Below are 19,581 nucleotides of genomic sequence, written 5' to 3' on the forward strand. Positions count from 1 at the left end.
TAACTACCGGTTTGACAAGCTCATGATGTGCTTCATCAAATGTTTACTTTCACTTTTTGAAATAACAGAACTACAGCAACAACTTAGACTGGACTACAACAGGAAGTAAACCAAGATACATTCAAATCCTATAAAAAAAAAAGCAAAAAAAAAAAAAAGAACACACAGTCAGATATGTTGCACATTTGTTTTTAATGATAATGTTGTTTGCTGTGTTTCCAAATAGTCTGAAGAGAAATGTAATACACAGATATTTCTGATGTTGCATTTTCTAAGTCATTATATTTCATGACAAACAAGCAGGCACCATGAGAATGGAGTCTTTCCATCTCCATCTTAGACAATGTTTGCAGGAATATAGAGAAAGGTATGTGCATTTAAACACTGCAAAATTTGTTAGTTTCATGTTCTGTTTTTATGTTTGTGTCGTAGCTGTCTCCGCATTCTTGATGTTGCAGACGTTTTCCGTTTGTAAACATTTGTAAATGTTTTTCACAACCTAAATTGTATTAAATGTTTGATTAATATTGAGGATGATGTGGCAATAAATCAAATTACAAGAAATTGGGCAGGCTTTTTCAGTATCATGCAGTACATACCACATCTAAAGCCTGAATATGCAGAGTATAAAACTAGGTCTACTTTTGAGAAACTAGGTTTTTCTTCTGGCAGTGATGCGTTCTTTCCCCTTACTGGAAAAGGAGAGACAAAGGACTGATGAACAAGAACATTTCACATATTATTGCTATAGATAACAGTTATGAATACACAAGGTCTTACAGTCTAAAAAAATGTCAATGCTCTTTCTGAGACTGAACCCAGTTTCATGTTTTTCTGTCATTGTTTACATAATTTTCAGCTCTGTGATATGTGAAGGGGAGATCATTGACTTCTCTTGTCGTTTAACGTCATAAGGTTTGTTTTGGTGGTTTTGATCTTTTAAATCAAATTCAATTCGCTATTGTCCTCCTGAAACCTTTTATCTCCATGTTCGTGATTTTTATATACTTTGTACCATAAATCATTTTTATTGGGGTTTTGCAAATATCTAACCAGTAAAAAATAATGCTTGTCAACTTTGACAACACAATATGCAATCTTCGAAAAAGTTAAGTGTTTTTTTAATTTTCTAAAGAACATCAAATTTGTAAATACAAGATTTCAGAAGGACAGCAAAGAATTCATCTCTGGTCCCTACACATACAGTATATTTGCCACAAAACCTTTGTCACAGATTTTGTGATGTTTTGCAATTTTTCAAACAAATATGCTTGTAAACATGTTTTTATGCATGTTTATATAAAGTAGAATTTTTAGAGGTTTAAAACTCTGTTTGTTTTCAATCAATATCACACCTTTCCAGATGTTTGGGTGTATTTTAATGCATGGTAAGTTGTCTTAGACAAAAAACAGCTATTGTTATGATCATGTAAACGGGCTCTTATTAACATTACATTTGGAAAACATATAAAACCAGCATCTGTACAAGATTTTAAAAGTCAAAAAGGTTGTCTTCATACCCAAACTAAAAAGGGCAAACCACCAGTGGGGAGATGTATTTGGTCCAGCAACAAACTTGAAAGAAAAAGAAAAATGAAAACAAGTTGCTCATATGACCAATACTGCTTAAACTGGATGAAAAAACTGTGAGAAAATACTTTTTAAAACAAGATAATGTTTAGGTATGAAGGTAGGAAACTGTATAATAATGCTCCCTCTATTGGCTACACAAAATACTAACAGAAGTTGCCTTCAAACATATGTAGGCTTATTTAGCTTTTTTTAGACTTTGGAATTCAAATTTGGAACACACTTATAAACAACCATATATTTTGACACCACAAGATAATATTTATACAATTTATTTTTATTGGATAAAATACTTATTTTACAAAACCATCAAAAGTAATAAACTCCATTTCACCTGATTTGATGTTGTTTATTGCATAAAAAAATGCTGGAAAGCTGTTCCCTGTCACATTCTTCATTTCAGTTCACATATCAATGTTAGTTATCTCATCCTAACTTGTTCTGTATTTTTTCTTGCTTCTGGTTTTATCTTAAATCTCTGTAGAGAAATACAACTGTTTACAACAAAATTATTCTTTAAATAGATCATTTTTAAATAGTTTCCTTTTATTGCATTATATAAATATGTTGGTGTTGTTGTGTGTTGCCTGTCCTATGTGATGCTGTTACCTTTTTCCCGCATCCGTAATGTATTGTGACCCATTCAGAACAAACATCCCAAAATCTCTAGATGAATTATTACACGTGACAGGAATCGTTTGTACTAGGCTTTGTATCTCACTGCTTTTCTGAAATTGCCTCCCCTACCTTTAACCCCGTCTATTCCTCCAATCTCTATTGAGAGCTCAGGTCGTCTGTCTGTTATTACTGTCTGTTATTATATCACCCTTCACAAGAGGGCGCAAGTATCCCTACTACCCTTCCAAACTGTCCCAGACTGGCGAACCAAAACAAATACTCCATCCTTCCGTGCAATGCGATCCCATACCGCCTTCCGGCTCCTACAGCAAGTTTGTGTGAGCCAGCCTGCGGTTTTGTTTACAGAAAGACCGCAAATTTGCCAAATAACCCGTCAGGACCGGCGTTATAGCGGTACGGAATTCTTTCCTAGTACGATTTATGCGGGATAAACCGACGACTCAACGGAGAACGGTAAACCGCGATCAACAGGACGCGATCCATCCGACACACAGCAGCGGGGTTTGGTTGCGCTTTAATCCCAAACAGCACACGCAGGTGGAACAGAAAGACGTCTATTAGAAGTTCACGAAGAGGTGGGCAAAATACAATATTGCGTTTCTGTATTTGTGGTTCTCTTGCTTTTGTGTATCACAGGCTGCTGGTCTTTAGACCGTGGAATTGGTTGTAAAGCAGGCTAACGTTAGTCAGTTCAGCTAACAAAGAAACTAATATGGCGAGTCATTTAACGTTCTTTTCTTTCCACAACATTATATCCCATTGTTATCTCAGTTTTGATGAAAACAATTAGTTACTACAGTTTTCGACACTTTACTTATTTATAGGAAACTTAACGTACTTGTGTGATGGTATTAGCTAACGCTGATAAAAAGTTGAATTACGTCAAAACAAAGATTGTGAACACTTGAACACAACAAGGACACCAACATGTCACATTTGTTTTTAAACGTATTAGTTTCTCTGTAATAGTGTTTTGTACATTAGGTTTGGTAGTAGTGTCTTGGTTCACAGTACCATCGTAATACTTTGTAACTTTTATACGTTTTTCTTTACTAAAGTAGTGTGGACTTCTCGTACGTATTAATGTGGGCTAATGCTTGCACTTTAAATGCTTTATTTATGTTAAGCGCGAATATTGTTGTTTCTACAGTAAACAATTGACGAATTCTGGCTCTCTGTTATTCAAGTTGTTTTCGAGACAAGCAGTGAAATAGTGGATCGAATGTTAAGACACGTCACATTATGACACCACATGCATGTCTAAAGGTTTCTTTTAAAAATTGCATACAGTAGTAAATGTTATCTATGTGTTGGACACACTTTTGTCGGACACTTATCCAAAGCGTTCCATTGATAACACAACACAATACCAACAGAATAACAGCAACACACAACTTTAGCCTTTTGATAAATGTGGATTAGGTTAAATATTTACTTTTTAACCCAATACAGGCGTAACAATACTCATTTAATCGGCTTGCGATACTTGGGAAGCCCACAAACTCATTAGCATTTAATTCCCTGGCACTATGGCAGAATGATGTTATGCTGTCAGGTCATTTAAACGGGTTGTACTTTGATAAATTGGGTTAGTTGTGTGCATTTATGAGCAGGTGATGGGCCACACTACATCACTCTGTGTGCTGAAGCATTGCCCGCTGTGCTCATTCCTTGCTTTTGTTCTTCAGATAGGGCATGTCAACTATTTTCCCTCATAAGAACTGGCTGAACCAGTGCACACGCATGCGAACTGAAAAACAGACACTGTTGTGTAAAAGGGCATTCAGTTAGTGGTTTCTTACCTGGTTTTATACCTGGTTAGTTGAACGTTTACCTTTGGAAATCCTATTGTGAAATAATCAATCTTGCTTTGAATCTCATCAGTGTAACATTCTTTGTGTCATTCACTTATTTATTATCAGTTTTTAATGTTTACAGTATGCTCCATTTGAGACTGATAAGCAGTTTGGTTTGTTCGTCCCCATTGTGTTTTAGTTTGGATGGCTCAGATTTTCTTTACAAACTTACACGGAAAGAGGGTGAGGTCGATGTTTTTGTTGTCCCTATTAGAATCTTTTTGCATTTAGCAGCTGGTATGTCGCTGTATTCAAGACCTGGTGCGTATTGGTTTTAGGGCTAGTTGTAAATCATAGCATTTTCCGTTGTTTTTCTAGCAGTTCTGACTGAAATATTATTTAGTTCTGCTGATCAATTTCAAGGTTCCGTTATCAATTTTTTTTAACCTTGATTCCAAAACTGTATTTTTGGCAATAGTCCATGACCTGTTACTCCACTGTGCTAGATTTATTTATATTCTATCATTAATATAATAAAACATTATAATTATTGTTTTCAGTACTGTCCATTTATTTGCTCATTGTTAAGCCGTAAATCCTCAGCATCATATTTGGTTCATTTCTTTGATAAAGACTGGCTGATTCTGATTTATCCTTTGCATATCTTTGTGGTTTCTCAAAATAGTGAATACCCTTTGATAACTACACAATGCACAGAGAATGTGCGTCTGTTTGTGTGAATTCAGTTGTCTTTTTCCGACACTCCTTGTTAGGGAACAATTTATTATCCCCAGCATTAGTCACTCATCTCATGATGTGATTATCTAGGGAACTAAGGCAACATCTTCAACAAATGAAGTTAGATAGGAGTTGTTATTTGACGGAAAGCATAGGCTGATTTTCTCGTTTACCTTGCCACTGTAAAACAGTGGAATTTAACCCCAGGTTTGATCTACTCCATTTTACGGCATTGGTTTATGTTCCTGGGGTAGTTAAGGTGCCGGGAATTGATTTGATGGTAACAGTCATAATATACAGAGCAGGTATTGTACCACAAGGTTGTTATGCAGTTTGAAACTTGTTGGATGAGGTTTGTAAATGGATAAAATCTCAGAAGTTCCACCTCAGTGAACGTTTTTTTGTTTCCTCTAAAAGTGTTTGGTTAAGTCTTACCATTCACATGTTATTGGTTGGGTAAAATAAACTAAATTAAAATAAAATTAGTTGTAGTAGTACTGTAAAATTACACATTTTCTGTAATCACGTGACAGTTTGCAGACTGCTATAATGGTGCTACAAAGTAAATATCCATTAAAGGACCAGTGTGTAGTTGTTTGGAGTATCTAATGACAGAAATGCAATATAATACATTACTAGTCGGTGTATGTTTAAAATGAAACTATTAAAATGAAACTTTCAATCTACATACAGTGCAGGTCCCCTTGCATAGAATGCTGTTGACATGTCGCAATGTTGTTTTTACAGTAGCCCTAAAGAGAAAAACTGCTCTACAGAACGCGTTTCGTGTGGTTCAGAGGTTAGAGCATGCCGCTAGGTCATGGGTTCATGGGTTCGATCCCAGGTATTGCACATACACATTGCACAAATGTTTATTATAATGCAATGTAAGTCGCTTTTGGATAAAAGAGTAAAAAGAATAAAATGTAAACATGTTATGTTTCGGAAAAGATGCAAAATGTGACAATTCCTTAATCCTCTCTCGGCCTCCGTAGTGTTTCGAAAGGGAGGGATAAAGTGAACGGTTGGTTACAGTTCGCAACCTCATCGCTAGATGCTGCTAAATATAACTTACACAGAGTACCTTTAACTTAATTTCCTTGCAAAATATGTAAGTTTAAGTATAATTTATTTTGATGGAAAATCACCTAGTACCAGCCTACCAGGTTTCGTAAAGTAAATATTCAGTTATTTGCTGTTACCAAGAATAATGGCCCTGAAGACAGATTACTATTGCCATATCTAAATTAGCATCCACACCAACAGGCAATAACGTTGTTATACACTCACTAACTGACATTTTTACATTTTAAAGGGGAGATTTAACGCTGTTTCATGCATTCTGACTTCTTTACAACGTTAACGGTGCTGGCTCCTCATGCTTAACATGGTCAACTTGTCAAAAAAAAAAACGAGTTAGACGTATTGCGTAGTATTTCTGTCCTCAACACACTCCCCCAAGGTTCGTATAGGTTTTGTTAAGTTTTTTTGAACATGAAAAACTGTTACGTAACAACTTTTCTTAGTGCCTCATTGGGCAATACTCCCGGAAAAACACGCCCACGGCAAGGCGAAAGAAATAGCCCCGTCCACGCGTCAACCGATGAAGTGATAGGAAGACCTGCTTACCATCAAGATTGACTGCGCTGTGGGCCTACAGCTGCAGCTTGTTACCCTTGCGATAGTGAGAGAAGTTGAGGTCAGGTGTGTTTGTTTGTTTACGGCAGTTCAGTGATGGATGTTAAATAAACGGTGGATACAACGCTCGATTTGCAGATCCTTTGAAATTGATAGATGGAGTGTTCCCAGCGCTAAAGGTTGTTGGGCATGAACCGCACGGGGTAGGTGAAACGAAGTCATATGTCTCTGTTTTGTTTGCAATTGGAGAGTACGTACATAATGTAAACAACACAAACTTGTAGTGAATCAACAGTTATGCAGGGATAATTTGATGATGCATTGATATTAATGATGTATGGATGAGGAGTCACTCCTGCATTTGTAATGATTGACAGTGGCAACCATAGCGGTAACCAAAGCAACGCTGTTGCTGTGAATAGGTATTTTCGGATAGTTTTTGGTTAAAGACTTGTTTTGTCCATCAGTTTTAAACTGCTCTAAAACTGCTTCACAGAGCGCTCTTTTGTATGATTGCCATGTCCACTTATTCATAAGCACTTTTGGGCTGGTTTGGTCTTAGCTCATAAAGCTAGGCACTTTATGTAGTTGAAAAAAGTGGTTTGTTGCAGATATATGAAAAGTTTGGTCTTACGAAAGAAAGATAATGTGGATTTTTTTTCCTTTTTTTTTTTCCCATGTTTGGTATTTTTTCCTGTCAAGATCTACCATAGGGCTCGTGAGAGCACAGGGCTCAACGCTAAGGATTTTTTCTACTGGCCCGGTCGGGCAAGTGATTCCAATTTTTACTAGCCCTGCCAACATTTTCACTTGTCCCACCACGAAAAACTATTAAATAATATCTAGTTTTTTGTTTTTTACCTTTGTAATTTTTAATAAATAAGGGTATGAAACCACACTATTAGCCTATAACTTAAAATTATTGATTATTAACTATTTGTTATTAGCAGGCCTATTATTGGCATATTGGCTGTTTATTAGTATTTATAAAGCACATACTCTGCATGATCATGCTCTACAACCCTTATCCTACCCAATACCTAAACCTAACAACTACCTTACTAACTATTAATAAGAAACAAATTAAGAGTCTGTTGAGGAAAAAGTTGTAGTTAATGGTTTGTTAATAGAGAGACCTGCCCCCTATACTGAAGTGTGACCAAATTAAAAACTAATCAGTAAATAATAAAATCAAGTAATCAAAGTATGTGCAATAGCACAGATAAATGTAATAAAGCAAACATACAAATAATCAGTGCATTTCACGTGTTTTAGGTTGGTCTAATAATAGTAGCTATCAGGTATACTTTATAGTCTTCACTGTATTCAATATAATATTGATTTAACCTTACTAAAGGTCAAATTTAATCCGTGAAGAGCAAGGAGTGTTTTTTTGTCTTCGTTGTTCGATGAACAGAGGCGTTATTATGCTGCTGCCTCTTTAAGAGATGCATTGATCTTATATAATGTAACACACGCATCTTGTTTCCAACTGCGTTTTGTTCCTGTAAGACATTATTGATGACTTTTTTTAAGTATAATTGGTAATATTGGCATTTTGGCATAATTTTGTGTCGATATGGCTGATAAGAGCAAGAACATTTGAAAGAGAACTCTATTCAGTATTTTGTGCATTGTCTGATGTGGCATTCCGGCCGCACACGTATCTCAAACAGCACGTGAGAACCGAATCCAGTCCTCTTTTGCATCTTCTTGGAAATATTTAAATAGGCAAGTCTTATAAGCGTACAAATTATAATTTCCCATGACGATACAGCACTGGCCTGGACGGGCAAGTGGCAGTTCTCTCAACTGGCCCGAGGATCTCCCATGCTGGCCCAGGGCCATCCGGCAATTCTTTATGTCGAGCCCAGGAGCTGATCTCGCTTTTTCAGCTCACATATAGACAAAGCTTGGTTCTTGTACAGACAGCATACATTTTTTTGTAAATGAGTTGTTACCATACCTTTTCTTTCGGTAGTTAATTTTATAGTAGAGTAGAATGGTCATTGTCACTCCAATTGTAAATTAGTGAACTGTGTATGTGTATGTGTACAGAACAGAAGGGAGCAGTTCGCCCCAAAATAAAAATTCTGTCATCATTTACTCACCCTTGATTTGTTCCAAATCTGTATACATTTCTTTGTTCTGTTGAACAAAGAAAGATATTTGGAAGAATGCTTGTAACAGTTCTCGGCCACCATTAGCTACCATGGTAGAAAAAATGACAATGGTAGTCAATAGTGACCCAGAACTGTTTGCTTTCCTACATTTTTCAAAATATCTTCTGCTGTGTTAATAAAACAAAATTATATATACAATTATTTTTCCTACTGTGGTAGTCATTGGGGTCAAAGAAATATTTGGTTACAAGCATTCTCCCAAATATCTTTCTCCGTGTTCATCAGAACAGAGAAATTGATACCAATTTGGAACAACTTGAGGGTGAGTTAATGATGACAGTATCTTCATAAATAGGTGAAGTGACAACAAAATTTAACAGCAGTGTGTATGTGGCCTACCTAACCTAATCCATAACTTTTAGGGATGCTTTGATACTGATACTGGTTTCTGTATTGGGCCCGATACTAAGCTCACACACTCGTACTCATAAAAATACATTTCATGTGCCAAAACTGACTGAAATTTGTGCTTTGAAAGGTTGACAAGCAAAAAATGTTCTTATTCTAAAAGTCTAAATGATTAGCTATTCCATTTTTATAAGTCTCACTGTGTTGTGCTTGGAAAATTACCACCTCACAAAAAATACAGGTAAAGGGATTGGCGAGTACCAGAAAAATATCAGTGCACATACTCTTGTCTTAAAAAAAGGGTATCGGTGAATCTAGAGGTCAACCGGCAGATTTTTGCGTTAATCATCCAATTGTGCCACAAATTAGGCCGCTTAAAAGCCAGGTGCATCTGTGAGGAGCTCAGCGTTCTTGCGGCAAACAGATTACCACCAGCATAACACTGTGATGTCCCCCTCTGCCTTTTAACTTTTTAACTCCCTGATAACTTCACAAGAAAATGGTATGACTTATTTTTATCCTTCGTTCATTATCCTACCACCCTTGTGTATTTCATTGATTAAATATGGAAATAATTGAGAATGCGAGTAACTATTTGGAATTCTAAAGTTTATTGAGCCTTCAACCACATAGTTTAGGCTACATGTATGCATAGGTACCAAAACCTTGTGACGAGCCCACCGGCTAAATTATTACAGTAGGCCTCATTGTATAGCTAGAAAACTCTGACGTTATAGACACTGTTTCTGTACCAGAGAATTTCTCTCCCTCTGAGGCTGCGCGTGAGACGGAGCAACTCGCACTCTGCAACCATACCTTGTTAAAAGACAAAACGTCTGGCTGAAACATGCACATTAACTTTCCTGCTTAAATGTTTCGATGGGTCGACTGTTTAAACATTGTATTAAGAGACGTGTTGGTCCAATTTTCTATCAAATGGATGACATAAAGACACACAATTAACGTATGAATGTGACCGGGGCAGATAAACATACATATAGAATTTCTGCTCTTACAGCCACAAGACACGATTAACACCGTAGGTGTGTGTTAGAAATCTGAAAAGGAGAGAAAACATTCTGCTTGCTTGGTACGTTTTTTGTTATTAAACCAAACTTTTAAGTCCTCCGCCAAAGTTTAAATCCTGACTTGTTGTTTCCTCTTGTTTACGCATTATAGGTGGTCTTTTATGGTTGTTTAAATGCATTCGACCACAAGAGCGTCTACTTTCCTGTCAGGCTTTCTACTGTCCTATAAAATAGAAAAAGGCTAAAAGCTAAATATAACTAAAAATGCAGTTATGAGCAGCAGGCTGTGTAATATGAGTTATTTTTTATTTTAGTTTTAACTTACACCGTGTCTACACCGGACAAGCCGCATCCAGTGTGGAGGAAATTTGAAATTATAAAGGCTTCTAATGCGCCTCTAATGTCTTTTGTCGTGTCACGTCACACCTGTTGTGTCCTGTGTGGACACGGTGGTAGATTATGACCATTTGACTAAAAGCAGTGTCTGTCAAAAACATAAACAAAAAGCATGCTTCATAACAGAAGGTGCTTAAAAGTTTTGAGCAATGTATTATTACTATGAATTAAATGACTATCTTGTACCCAGCAATTAGCACTTATTGAATCTTTCTCTATCAAGTACACTTATTTGAAGAGACATGTCTTCAATAAATGTTTGATTTAAGCAATATTCACTTCTTAGTTAAGTGTCACTTCTTATTACTTAATTCGATTTTAAGAGATCAAGGTGGAAGAAATGTATACAACCAAAAATATCGGCCAAAAAAATCAGCCATCAGCTGGCATGATTTCTAAAAACTGACATCGGCCAGAGTACATATTCTGTGTAAATGTTTTCCTATGGGATGTCATAGTCACTTCCCTAAACACTCTGGGTTTTGAAGCTGTAGATATTAAACATTCCACATTCCAGCTGCAAAGGCGTTTCCTGTCAACAAGCGACTGCCAGTTCACTCACCCCAACCAAGATCCTCCTCCTCTCTTTCCTACAGCGTCTTTCTCCGTCCTTTCTTTTTGACTCTGCTGGTAATCTGTTTGCCGTCCCCTCCTTCCGTGTCACTACTTCAGTCCCCTTTGCGCAACCACACAGATAAGATTTCACTAACACAGCCATATCGAATGTGTTGGACTGTTCCGTAATCTATAGATGTAGGTCAATAGTGGTAAATATCTTGCTCTCCGGTTTGCTCTCTGTGTGTTCATTTGTTTGTTAACTAGGTAGATCAAGTCATTTTGCATGTTGCATAAAATGCATTGCAGATTCAGATTCTTGTTTACTGTGTGCGTCTACGTGTATGAACTCTGTTCGTCTCATAAGTGTTCTTTAAAAAACATTCTTCAGTTATGATGTTTGGTGATTTCCTCAAGCTGTGATTTGCACGCAGTCCTTCTGGCAACAAGTGTATGTGCGTGTTTAAGGATTTGTAATGATTACAAAGGACACTAGAAGTAGCCGTGTCTAACCATGCTGTATTCCCTGCAACAGAGTTTGGCTCCGCCTCCTCCCCAGATGATATGACATCACTCTGCGGTTACCACAGAAACCAGGGCTCCACTGCAGACGGCTGACAGCCAAGCAGGTGAGTTATTGTTATGGAATTGGAAAACTGCAGACAAAGCACAATTTGATAACTGCATTGGGACGCATGCTGTATACATGTGCATTTACACAGGTATGTGAATGTGTTATGAAGCACGTTTTCTTTGTGTGTATATTGTGTGTGTTAAAGTCTGTGTGCCCTGCGTGATCCAAGCGTAAACACGTGTGTGTCGGCTTCCAAGAGCGACATGTGTATTGCGTTATGGCTCACTGGATGCTCATTTTGTTTCATGTGTAGTTGTAGTTGCAGACTCGTGCAGGATTTTTACACGCCAGACTCATTCTCAGTATGCGCTCTTGATTCAGAAAATTGATCCCTCCCTTCTGGCCAATGTCCAATCATGCTGATTTAATATACCTATACACACAGGCACACACACACAGATTTATGGCGTGTCAGTAAAGCATTCGATGTGCTCTTGTGATCTCTGAATCTGCCAAGGCAAAGTCCACAGCAGTGGAGAGGAAAGAGCATTTTTCTTTGGGATTATGAGCACACCCCACAAGATTTTTGAGGACTGTTTTTTGGTGTTATCAATTGAAGAACAATCTGAAAAGACAATATCATATCTGAAAAGACCAATTCGTATCTTTTATTTTTTTAAGGTTAAAGTTTTTATTTATTTAATATTTCATTCATACCGTCATTCCAGCATCTAAGGGTATATTCATGGCGAGAACTAGTCAATCTGTGCACATGTCTGTTCTTTACACAAGTCGATCTATGCACAAGTAAGGGGAGGGACAATTTTGGGATCCTTATCAACCTATGCAGGATGTCTTTGGACTGTGGGAGGAAACCAAAGTAACCAGAGTAAACCCACGCTGACACAGGGAGGTTAAAGGTTTTAAAATAAAAATTTTAAAGTTATATTTAGGTACTTTTCATGCCTTTTTATGAGACAGGACTAGGAAAGCATTCGGTGAAGATAGGGGTTGGGAAAAGAACCGTCAAGATAGGAATGGAACCTTGGTCACCATCTGGACTTGTATATCAGCGCAATAACCATATCATATCTAATAAGACCATATCTCTGTAGGAATAATCTTTTCTAAGTTTCTTTGTTCTGTTGAACACAAAAGAAGATATTTTGAAGAATGTAGGACAGCATACAGTTCTGGGGCACTTTTGATCACCATTGCAATTTTCCTACTATGGTAGTCAGTGATGGCCAAGAACTGTTGCAAGCATTCTTTCAAATATCTTTCACGGGACTCTTTGGAACAAAGAAATGTATACAGATATGTCTCAAAGGTGAGTAAATGGGATTTGGGTGAACAGTCCCTTTAAAATAATATTGATTCAATTCATTATCACCTAATTGTGGATTTGTTTTCGTCTTAGGTGGTGTGATGGCTGCCCAGGTGGAGTTTGATGCTGGGCGGCCAAGTATGGGGAGTCGTCTGCACCTCAGCCCTCTCATTGACTCTAGCAACAAGAGCTTAGTGGAGGCTTCTGGTGGCCCACAGGGATCACTTATTATATCCTCAGAGCCTACCAAACCTGTCCCAGGCCCCAAACCCAGATTGACCCCTAAACCTTTCACTGTGGAAAAAAATCCTACTATACGCCACATTATTGCTCCTAAACCACAGCCGAAACCTAAACCTGAATCCACACAACTAGCTCCCAGCAAGCCAGACCCACCAAGCACACCTAAACCACAGCCAGCCGGTAAACCCAATCTACCATCCACAAATTCAAATCGGCCTGAATCCTTTGCCTTTAAAACAGGTCCGAAGACAAGCGCAGGACAAACAAACAAACCGGTGGCACAGCCCTTTAAACCAGCACCTACTATTACCTCTACGGATGTGAACAAATCTAAGCCGACCCCAAGTGGAGATGTACTGAGAAGAACAAGTTTTGGATCCACACCAGCTCGACCAAAAACGAATGTTCAGGCCTCAACTCCTGGTGCTGAATGGCCCTTTGCGTCCCAAAATAAAACACCTGGCCTGTCAATCATTCGGGCTAAATCAATGTGCTTCCTAACAGAGATTGGGCAGAATTTTGAGAATACTAAAGAGGACATCGGTGCCAAGGATGAGAGTTCTTCTGCTGTTCTTCGGCCCCAGTCGAAAGGTTCAAGAGCCAGACCGGTTTCAGCTGTGTTCTCTCCGAACCCCACACAATTGGAGTCCCTCTCTCCTGCTCCTCGCTGGGCAGAAAGACGGCCACTTTCCTCTGACCTTACTTCAAAGTTTGAGTCAGTTGGGTTGTTCCTACACCGCCGACCTGGTAAGGAGGACAGTAAAGAAAACACTCCAGAAACAACAGAGGGTGTTGGAGCTGTAAGTCTGAGAGAGAAAGAAAATGCAGAAGGGCGCAACAAGCCCTCTGTGCCTGATAAAATAAGTCAAAAGACAGAACTAAGAGACACAGACTCTAAACCTGAGGACATAGGAGAAAGCAGTATAAGGAGGCGCATCAGTTTGCTCCTGGATTCTTCTTCATCTTTCGCGGTAGCACGTGTGGATACTCAAGGGACAGAGCCTCATTCACCGGTGCTGGCGGTCTCTGATACTGATGGTGGTGTGGGGGTGAAACAGCGAATCAAAGAACTTACTGAAGAAGTGCCTACTACGTTGTCGCAACCCCAGAAGCCACAAATAAGGCCACGCAGTCTTCTATCTGACCGTACTAAAAGGTAAGCTCCAGCAGTTTGTCATAATGAAATTTTTATTTTTGGGTATATATTTTCATACACTGCCCGTCCAGAAAACAGTCACACACTCTAAGATTTCCTTGGACCGCCTTTAGTTTTAATTATGGCACACATTCGCTGTGGCATGGTTTTGATAAGCTTCTGCAATGTCAAGGATGTAATTTTTTTCCTGTCCAGAGCTGCATAAATTTTTGCCAAGATCTTGTATTGATGATGGGAGAGTCTGACGGCTGCGCAAAGTGTTCTCCAGCACATCCCAAAGATTCTCAATGGGGTTAAGGTCTGGCCTCCGTAGTGGCCAAACCATGTGTGAAAATGATCTATCATGCTCCCTGAACCACTCTTTCACAGTTTGAGCCCGATGAATCCCGGCATTGTCATCTTAGAATATACCCGTGCCATCAGTGAAGAATGGATGTGTTGAATAATTTTGTATTGTTTCTATCTTAATTCCTGGCACAGACACATTTTAGCCGTAGTGGGTGTGCATTAGGTTTGGATATTATGATTTATGCATTTTATCATTTTCAGGCTGACAGAAATTCCTCATTTACTCTGCAAATTTTAATGCTATTCTCATCAACAGTACACAAAATTATTTATGCAGATAAATTGTAAGTCATCTCAATTCACAGTTATTGACTTATACCGATTGTTTCCGTCAAGGTCCTTTAATAGTAAACTCCACATGCAGAAAGCCAGGCCACAAAGAAAAGCAGCATTTTGGTGGTATTCATACAGACTGGCATTATGAGCTCATCTCATACATATAATTATTCTGAAATGACAGCATTTCTTTCTTTGTTTACAGATTTGAGGCAGATAATGATGATTCTAGTTCCAGTGAGTCCAAAGATCCCCAGGAGGTTAAGGAAGATCTCAGCAAGAAGGTATAAGAATGTAAACCAGTGCCATTGATTATACTGTACTGTTGAAAGCATCTTTACATGTACCTGTGAGTTTCAAAGTCCAGAAGCACATCAAAATGTTTATTTTTTATCAACATATTTTTACAAACAACCGCCCAGTATAAAAAGTTGTCAAAACTATATTTTTTTTTAGATAAGTAGAAGTGAGTACAACTCACAATGTATGTATGCGTTATACACAACTATTCGCCATAAATGTTTTGAAAAGTTATACTTTTTTTTACATTTATTTAAATAATTAGTTACACAGACTCTTAGACATTTGAAATAGTAACTGCACACATGCAGCTGGAACCAAAAACCTGACATGTAAAAAAGAAGAGTAATTTCTTCTTGTGAGGGAGAGAGAGACAGGAAAAACAAATGACTTTGAAAAAGTCACTTCTGATGTCACTGGAGGTGCGGCATTCCAAAGGTGTGTAACCTGAGTTGTGGCGTTAGTCATACTGTGATTATGAAACATGCACGGTTTGAATGGAGGGGGAGAAAAAGGTCAGTTTGTGAGCGAAAAAGACGCTTTGATTATGGGCCCTTCACGCCCCACCTTGCTTTATGAGCTTTGACAAAGAGCATACAGATCCCATTTCACTTTTCTCAGACAGACATGTCCAGTTCCTCTCCCTTTTTATTTGTTTTTGATGTTTGCTTCTGTCTCTTTTCAGTACTTTCTCAGTTTATTAAACTCATTTATTATATTTAGTATTACATTTACATTTACATTAATTAAATGAAATAGTATTAATTAAAATTGTTATGTATTTGTGGTTTTCATTTGCCCTATCTTGCACTTTCCCCTTGTCTATTATCCCTTTTTAAACCCATCTTTTTAAATTGTAAAAGTAATTTTGCTTGTTTGTTTGCTTTCATTATTTGCTCTTTTTTTGTTTTACGCATTTTCTCTGGTTCACTGTCTCTGCTTATGCATTTAGTCATTTCTGTAACTGAACTAAAGGCATACATTCTCTCCTTTAGTTTGCTTCCAAATCAACTTTTAATATTACCCTCTTCTGCATCTAATATTACCCTCTTCTACAATACTTCTAGAATTCTGCTAAAAAACAGTAAGTTAAAAATGTGCTGTATTCTGTTTTATGTTAAAAATGTGCTGTATTCTGTTTTGTAGTTCTCCAGTATTGAAGGACAAACAGAAAACACACAGGAAACCAGCAAGTTACCATCACATGGTGTTCAAGACCTGCCCACCCACTCTTTAGATAGTGATGGCGTGCAAACGGTACGAGCAGCTATGTTTGAGCATGTGGTGGAGAGGCATAGTGTTCAAGTGATGGAAGATTGCATCTCACAAGGCCCAGCACAGCAGCAAAGCACAGTTAAACGCACACCCAGGCGGAATCACTCTTTGCGGATTCGAGACAATACCTTTAAAGCTCTTGAAGATGATGATCCTGGTAGTTTGGTCAAAGCAACATACAGAGAGCAAATTTCCCCTCTTAGCCCTGTTTGTGTAGACCATGTTGTTGGCTCCGTGGCCTCATTTGAAGAGAGCCGTGCTGTTAGTGAGTCACTACCAACAGCTCATCTGGAGGACCGTGCTCTCACCCTTCGTTCACGTCGATCAGGTCCTCTGGAGAAAGAGGATAGACCCACCACAGAGATTAGTAACCCGCAAGCTAATAAAGAGAGCACATCTGCTGCCTCTTTGATGGAGACACGCAATCCTCGCTACCTCAGGGTGGGTGCACTGAAGAAATGGAATGTAACAGATGTGGACAGGGAGTTTGAAACTGAAAGAGAAATGGTGAGAAAGATGGAAGAAGAGATACAAAAGCAGATTGAAGTGCACATGGCTGCAACAGCAGCCTTGGAGGAAGAGGAGGAAGATAGTGGAACAGTAGGGTTAACACCGATAGAAGCACAAAGGGAAAGAGAGAGGGAACAAGAGGAAGTTGCAGCAGCAAAGCGGCCTAAGATGCTGGAGCACGAAGAGCATGCAAACAAACCTAGAGCCACATACTTTGCTCTGACTGGTCAGATTCATGAGACTGTTCACCAAGGTGAGAGAGTAAATGAAGAAGAGATCTTTGGTAGAGGTAAACAAGCAATGGTGGGTGGAGAGGACAGAGGGATGAAGAGGGAAGGGCCATTCGATGATTTCACTTTTAGAACAGGGCAGTGGGCTGCTCAGAATCCATTTGCTCCATTTAAAAGAAATTCTTCACTGGAGGCTGCAATGCATAAAGATGTGGTGGAGGAACTACATGTACATGACACCGAGGGAATCGATCACAGATTACAAGACAGGGAACGACACAGAGCAACCAAGGAGGAGATGGAAAAAGACAATCAAAGATCAGTAGAGTTTGAAAAGATGAAACAATTGGAAAGGATGCGAGAAAAAAAACAGAGAGAGCTGGAGATGGAGAATCAAAGGGAAATTGAAAAAAGGAGACAAATAGAGATAGAGAGACTAAAACAATTGGAAAGACAAAGAGAGCAAGAGAGAGATATCCAGAGGGAGTTAGAGAGGCAAAGGGAAATAGAACGACAGAAACGAGAAAAGGAACGACAGAAGCAAATGGAATATGAGAGAATGAAGGCTGCAGAAAAAGAGCTCGAGCTGCAGAGAGAGTTTGAAAGGAAACGTCAAAAAGAGTTTGAGCGTGAGAAGGAGAGAATGCTTGACCAGGAGAAACTTAGGCTTCGAGAATTTGAAAAACTGAAAGAGATGCAAAGAGAAAGAGAGAGACAGATAGAGTTAGAACAACAGAGGGAAGTTGAAAGACAAAAACAGAGAGAACTTGAAAAACAACAAGAAATTGAGCGGCAGAAGGAGTTAGAAAGACAAAGGGAATTGGAGAGACGGCGTGAGTTGGAGAAACAGAGAGAGATTGAAAAAGAAACACAGAGACAATTGGAAAGACAGAGAGAACTAGACAGACAAAGGGAACTAGAGAGGCAGCGGGATCTGGAGAGACAACTGGAGATGGAAAGACATAGGGAGTTGGAGAGGCAGAGGGAGATGGAGATGGAGAGGCAGAAAGAACTTGGAAGACTGAAACAGACAGAGATGGAGAGGTGGAAAAAACAGAAAGCTGAGGAGAGGGAAAGGAAGAAAGAGCTGGAAGAGCTTGAGAGAATAAAGGAGCTTGAGAGACAACAACTTCTAGATTTTGAGCTGCAGAGACAGGGTGAAAGGCCACTCCAGCAAGAGCATAGGAAACACAGAGCAAAAGGAACAACTGAACTAGAGGGGGACAGAAAGCAGCAATCTGAACGCCAGAGGGGAGTGGTACGACGGGCGGGAGTAGAGCAAGAAAAGAGAACAGCTACATCTCCACTTCGGCCCAAGGTTCTAGATCTGGACCAAGTCTATTTGGGTGCTCGGGCTGGTCGAGATGAGAATAGTCCAACAGCCAGATGGAAGCAGCCATCACTTCGTCCTGATGAGGTTTACAGGCCAGCCATCCTAGACATAGACTCATTCAGAAGTCAAACCCAACCTGATTGTTTAACTGGTCAAGTGACTCATGGTCGTCCACAATCTACACAGCTGAATCTACCCCAGCCCCACACAGCACCTCAAGGTCAGTCTCTTCCTCAGCCACTATTCCACCCTCAGTCCCAGGCTTTCTTACATCCCTCCCCGGCAGAACGGATGAGAACTCAACTTCCTTCACCTCTGCAACCCCAAATTCTTCACCAAAACCAACAGAATGTACTGCCCTTAAATACAGAAATACCTGAGTACCAAGCTCATTCACTGACCGAGACCTCAGATTGGGCCTTTTTTGCGCTGCAGCCAAGCTCTGCTTTGCCCCAAGCACAAACTAATGTTTGGGGACAAAAAGAGCTGGCTGTGGATGAGCCTCTTTGGGTATCAGCCACAGAAGGTTCCCGAAGGCCCATTAGCACCAGACCCGCCAGCCTTGAGCAACAACTTTTGCGTCCAGAGGAAAGAGGTTTAGCTAATGTTTTGACACCAAATCCAGCCACTGCCATGTCACCTGTGTTTACCCCCGTACAGCAGACCTCTATTGCAGCCCCCTCGATTGCCATTCAGACTCCTTCGCCGACTGTGCAATCAAACCTTTGGCCTCCTGCAACCCCTATCCTGAACACGGAGGGAAGCTGGACTTCAGTACCTTTCAGTGGTGGGTCAAGCGCGTCCTTGGCCCTTTCTCCTGCAACACCATTAGTTGGGAAAGACACCTTGGTGCCCGGTAGTCAAAATGCGACCTCTGTGTCTGATCCTACATGGAGCCCAAACTGGGAGCAGGTTTCCCAGGGTCAGAGAGAGAACCGTGCACCACATAGGGACAAAGGACAACAGGTAAGAAAACATGCTCTCGTGGATTAGGGGTGCCACAATACTCAATATAATATTGAACCGTTCGGTACGACCTCCACGGTTCAATACGTCCAACTGAATTGAGTTTTTCCAGTTTGCGTAGTTTTTTTTCTG

The 19,581-nt window shown here is 39.4% G+C and overlaps 1 protein-coding gene across 1 annotated transcript in view; it reads left to right on the forward strand.

Moving 5' to 3' along the window:
• The first annotated feature begins 2,489 nt into the window (after positions 1-2,489).
• Positions 2,490-19,581, forward strand: part of si:ch73-138n13.1 (uncharacterized) — a 41,641-nt gene continuing 24,549 nt past the window's right edge. The window contains exons 1-5 of the mRNA XM_056772547.1: positions 2,490-2,804; positions 11,447-11,540; positions 12,906-14,211; positions 15,041-15,119; positions 16,282-19,449. Of these exons, the coding sequence (XP_056628525.1) occupies positions 12,914-14,211; positions 15,041-15,119; positions 16,282-19,449 (4,545 nt within the window). The 5' untranslated portion in view covers positions 2,490-2,804; positions 11,447-11,540; positions 12,906-12,913. The remainder of the gene's footprint in view (positions 2,805-11,446; positions 11,541-12,905; positions 14,212-15,040; positions 15,120-16,281; positions 19,450-19,581) is intronic.

This window comes from Triplophysa dalaica, chromosome 18 (assembly GCF_015846415.1).
Source record: "Triplophysa dalaica isolate WHDGS20190420 chromosome 18, ASM1584641v1, whole genome shotgun sequence".
In the NCBI taxonomy this organism is placed as follows: domain Eukaryota; kingdom Metazoa; phylum Chordata; class Actinopteri; order Cypriniformes; family Nemacheilidae; genus Triplophysa; species Triplophysa dalaica.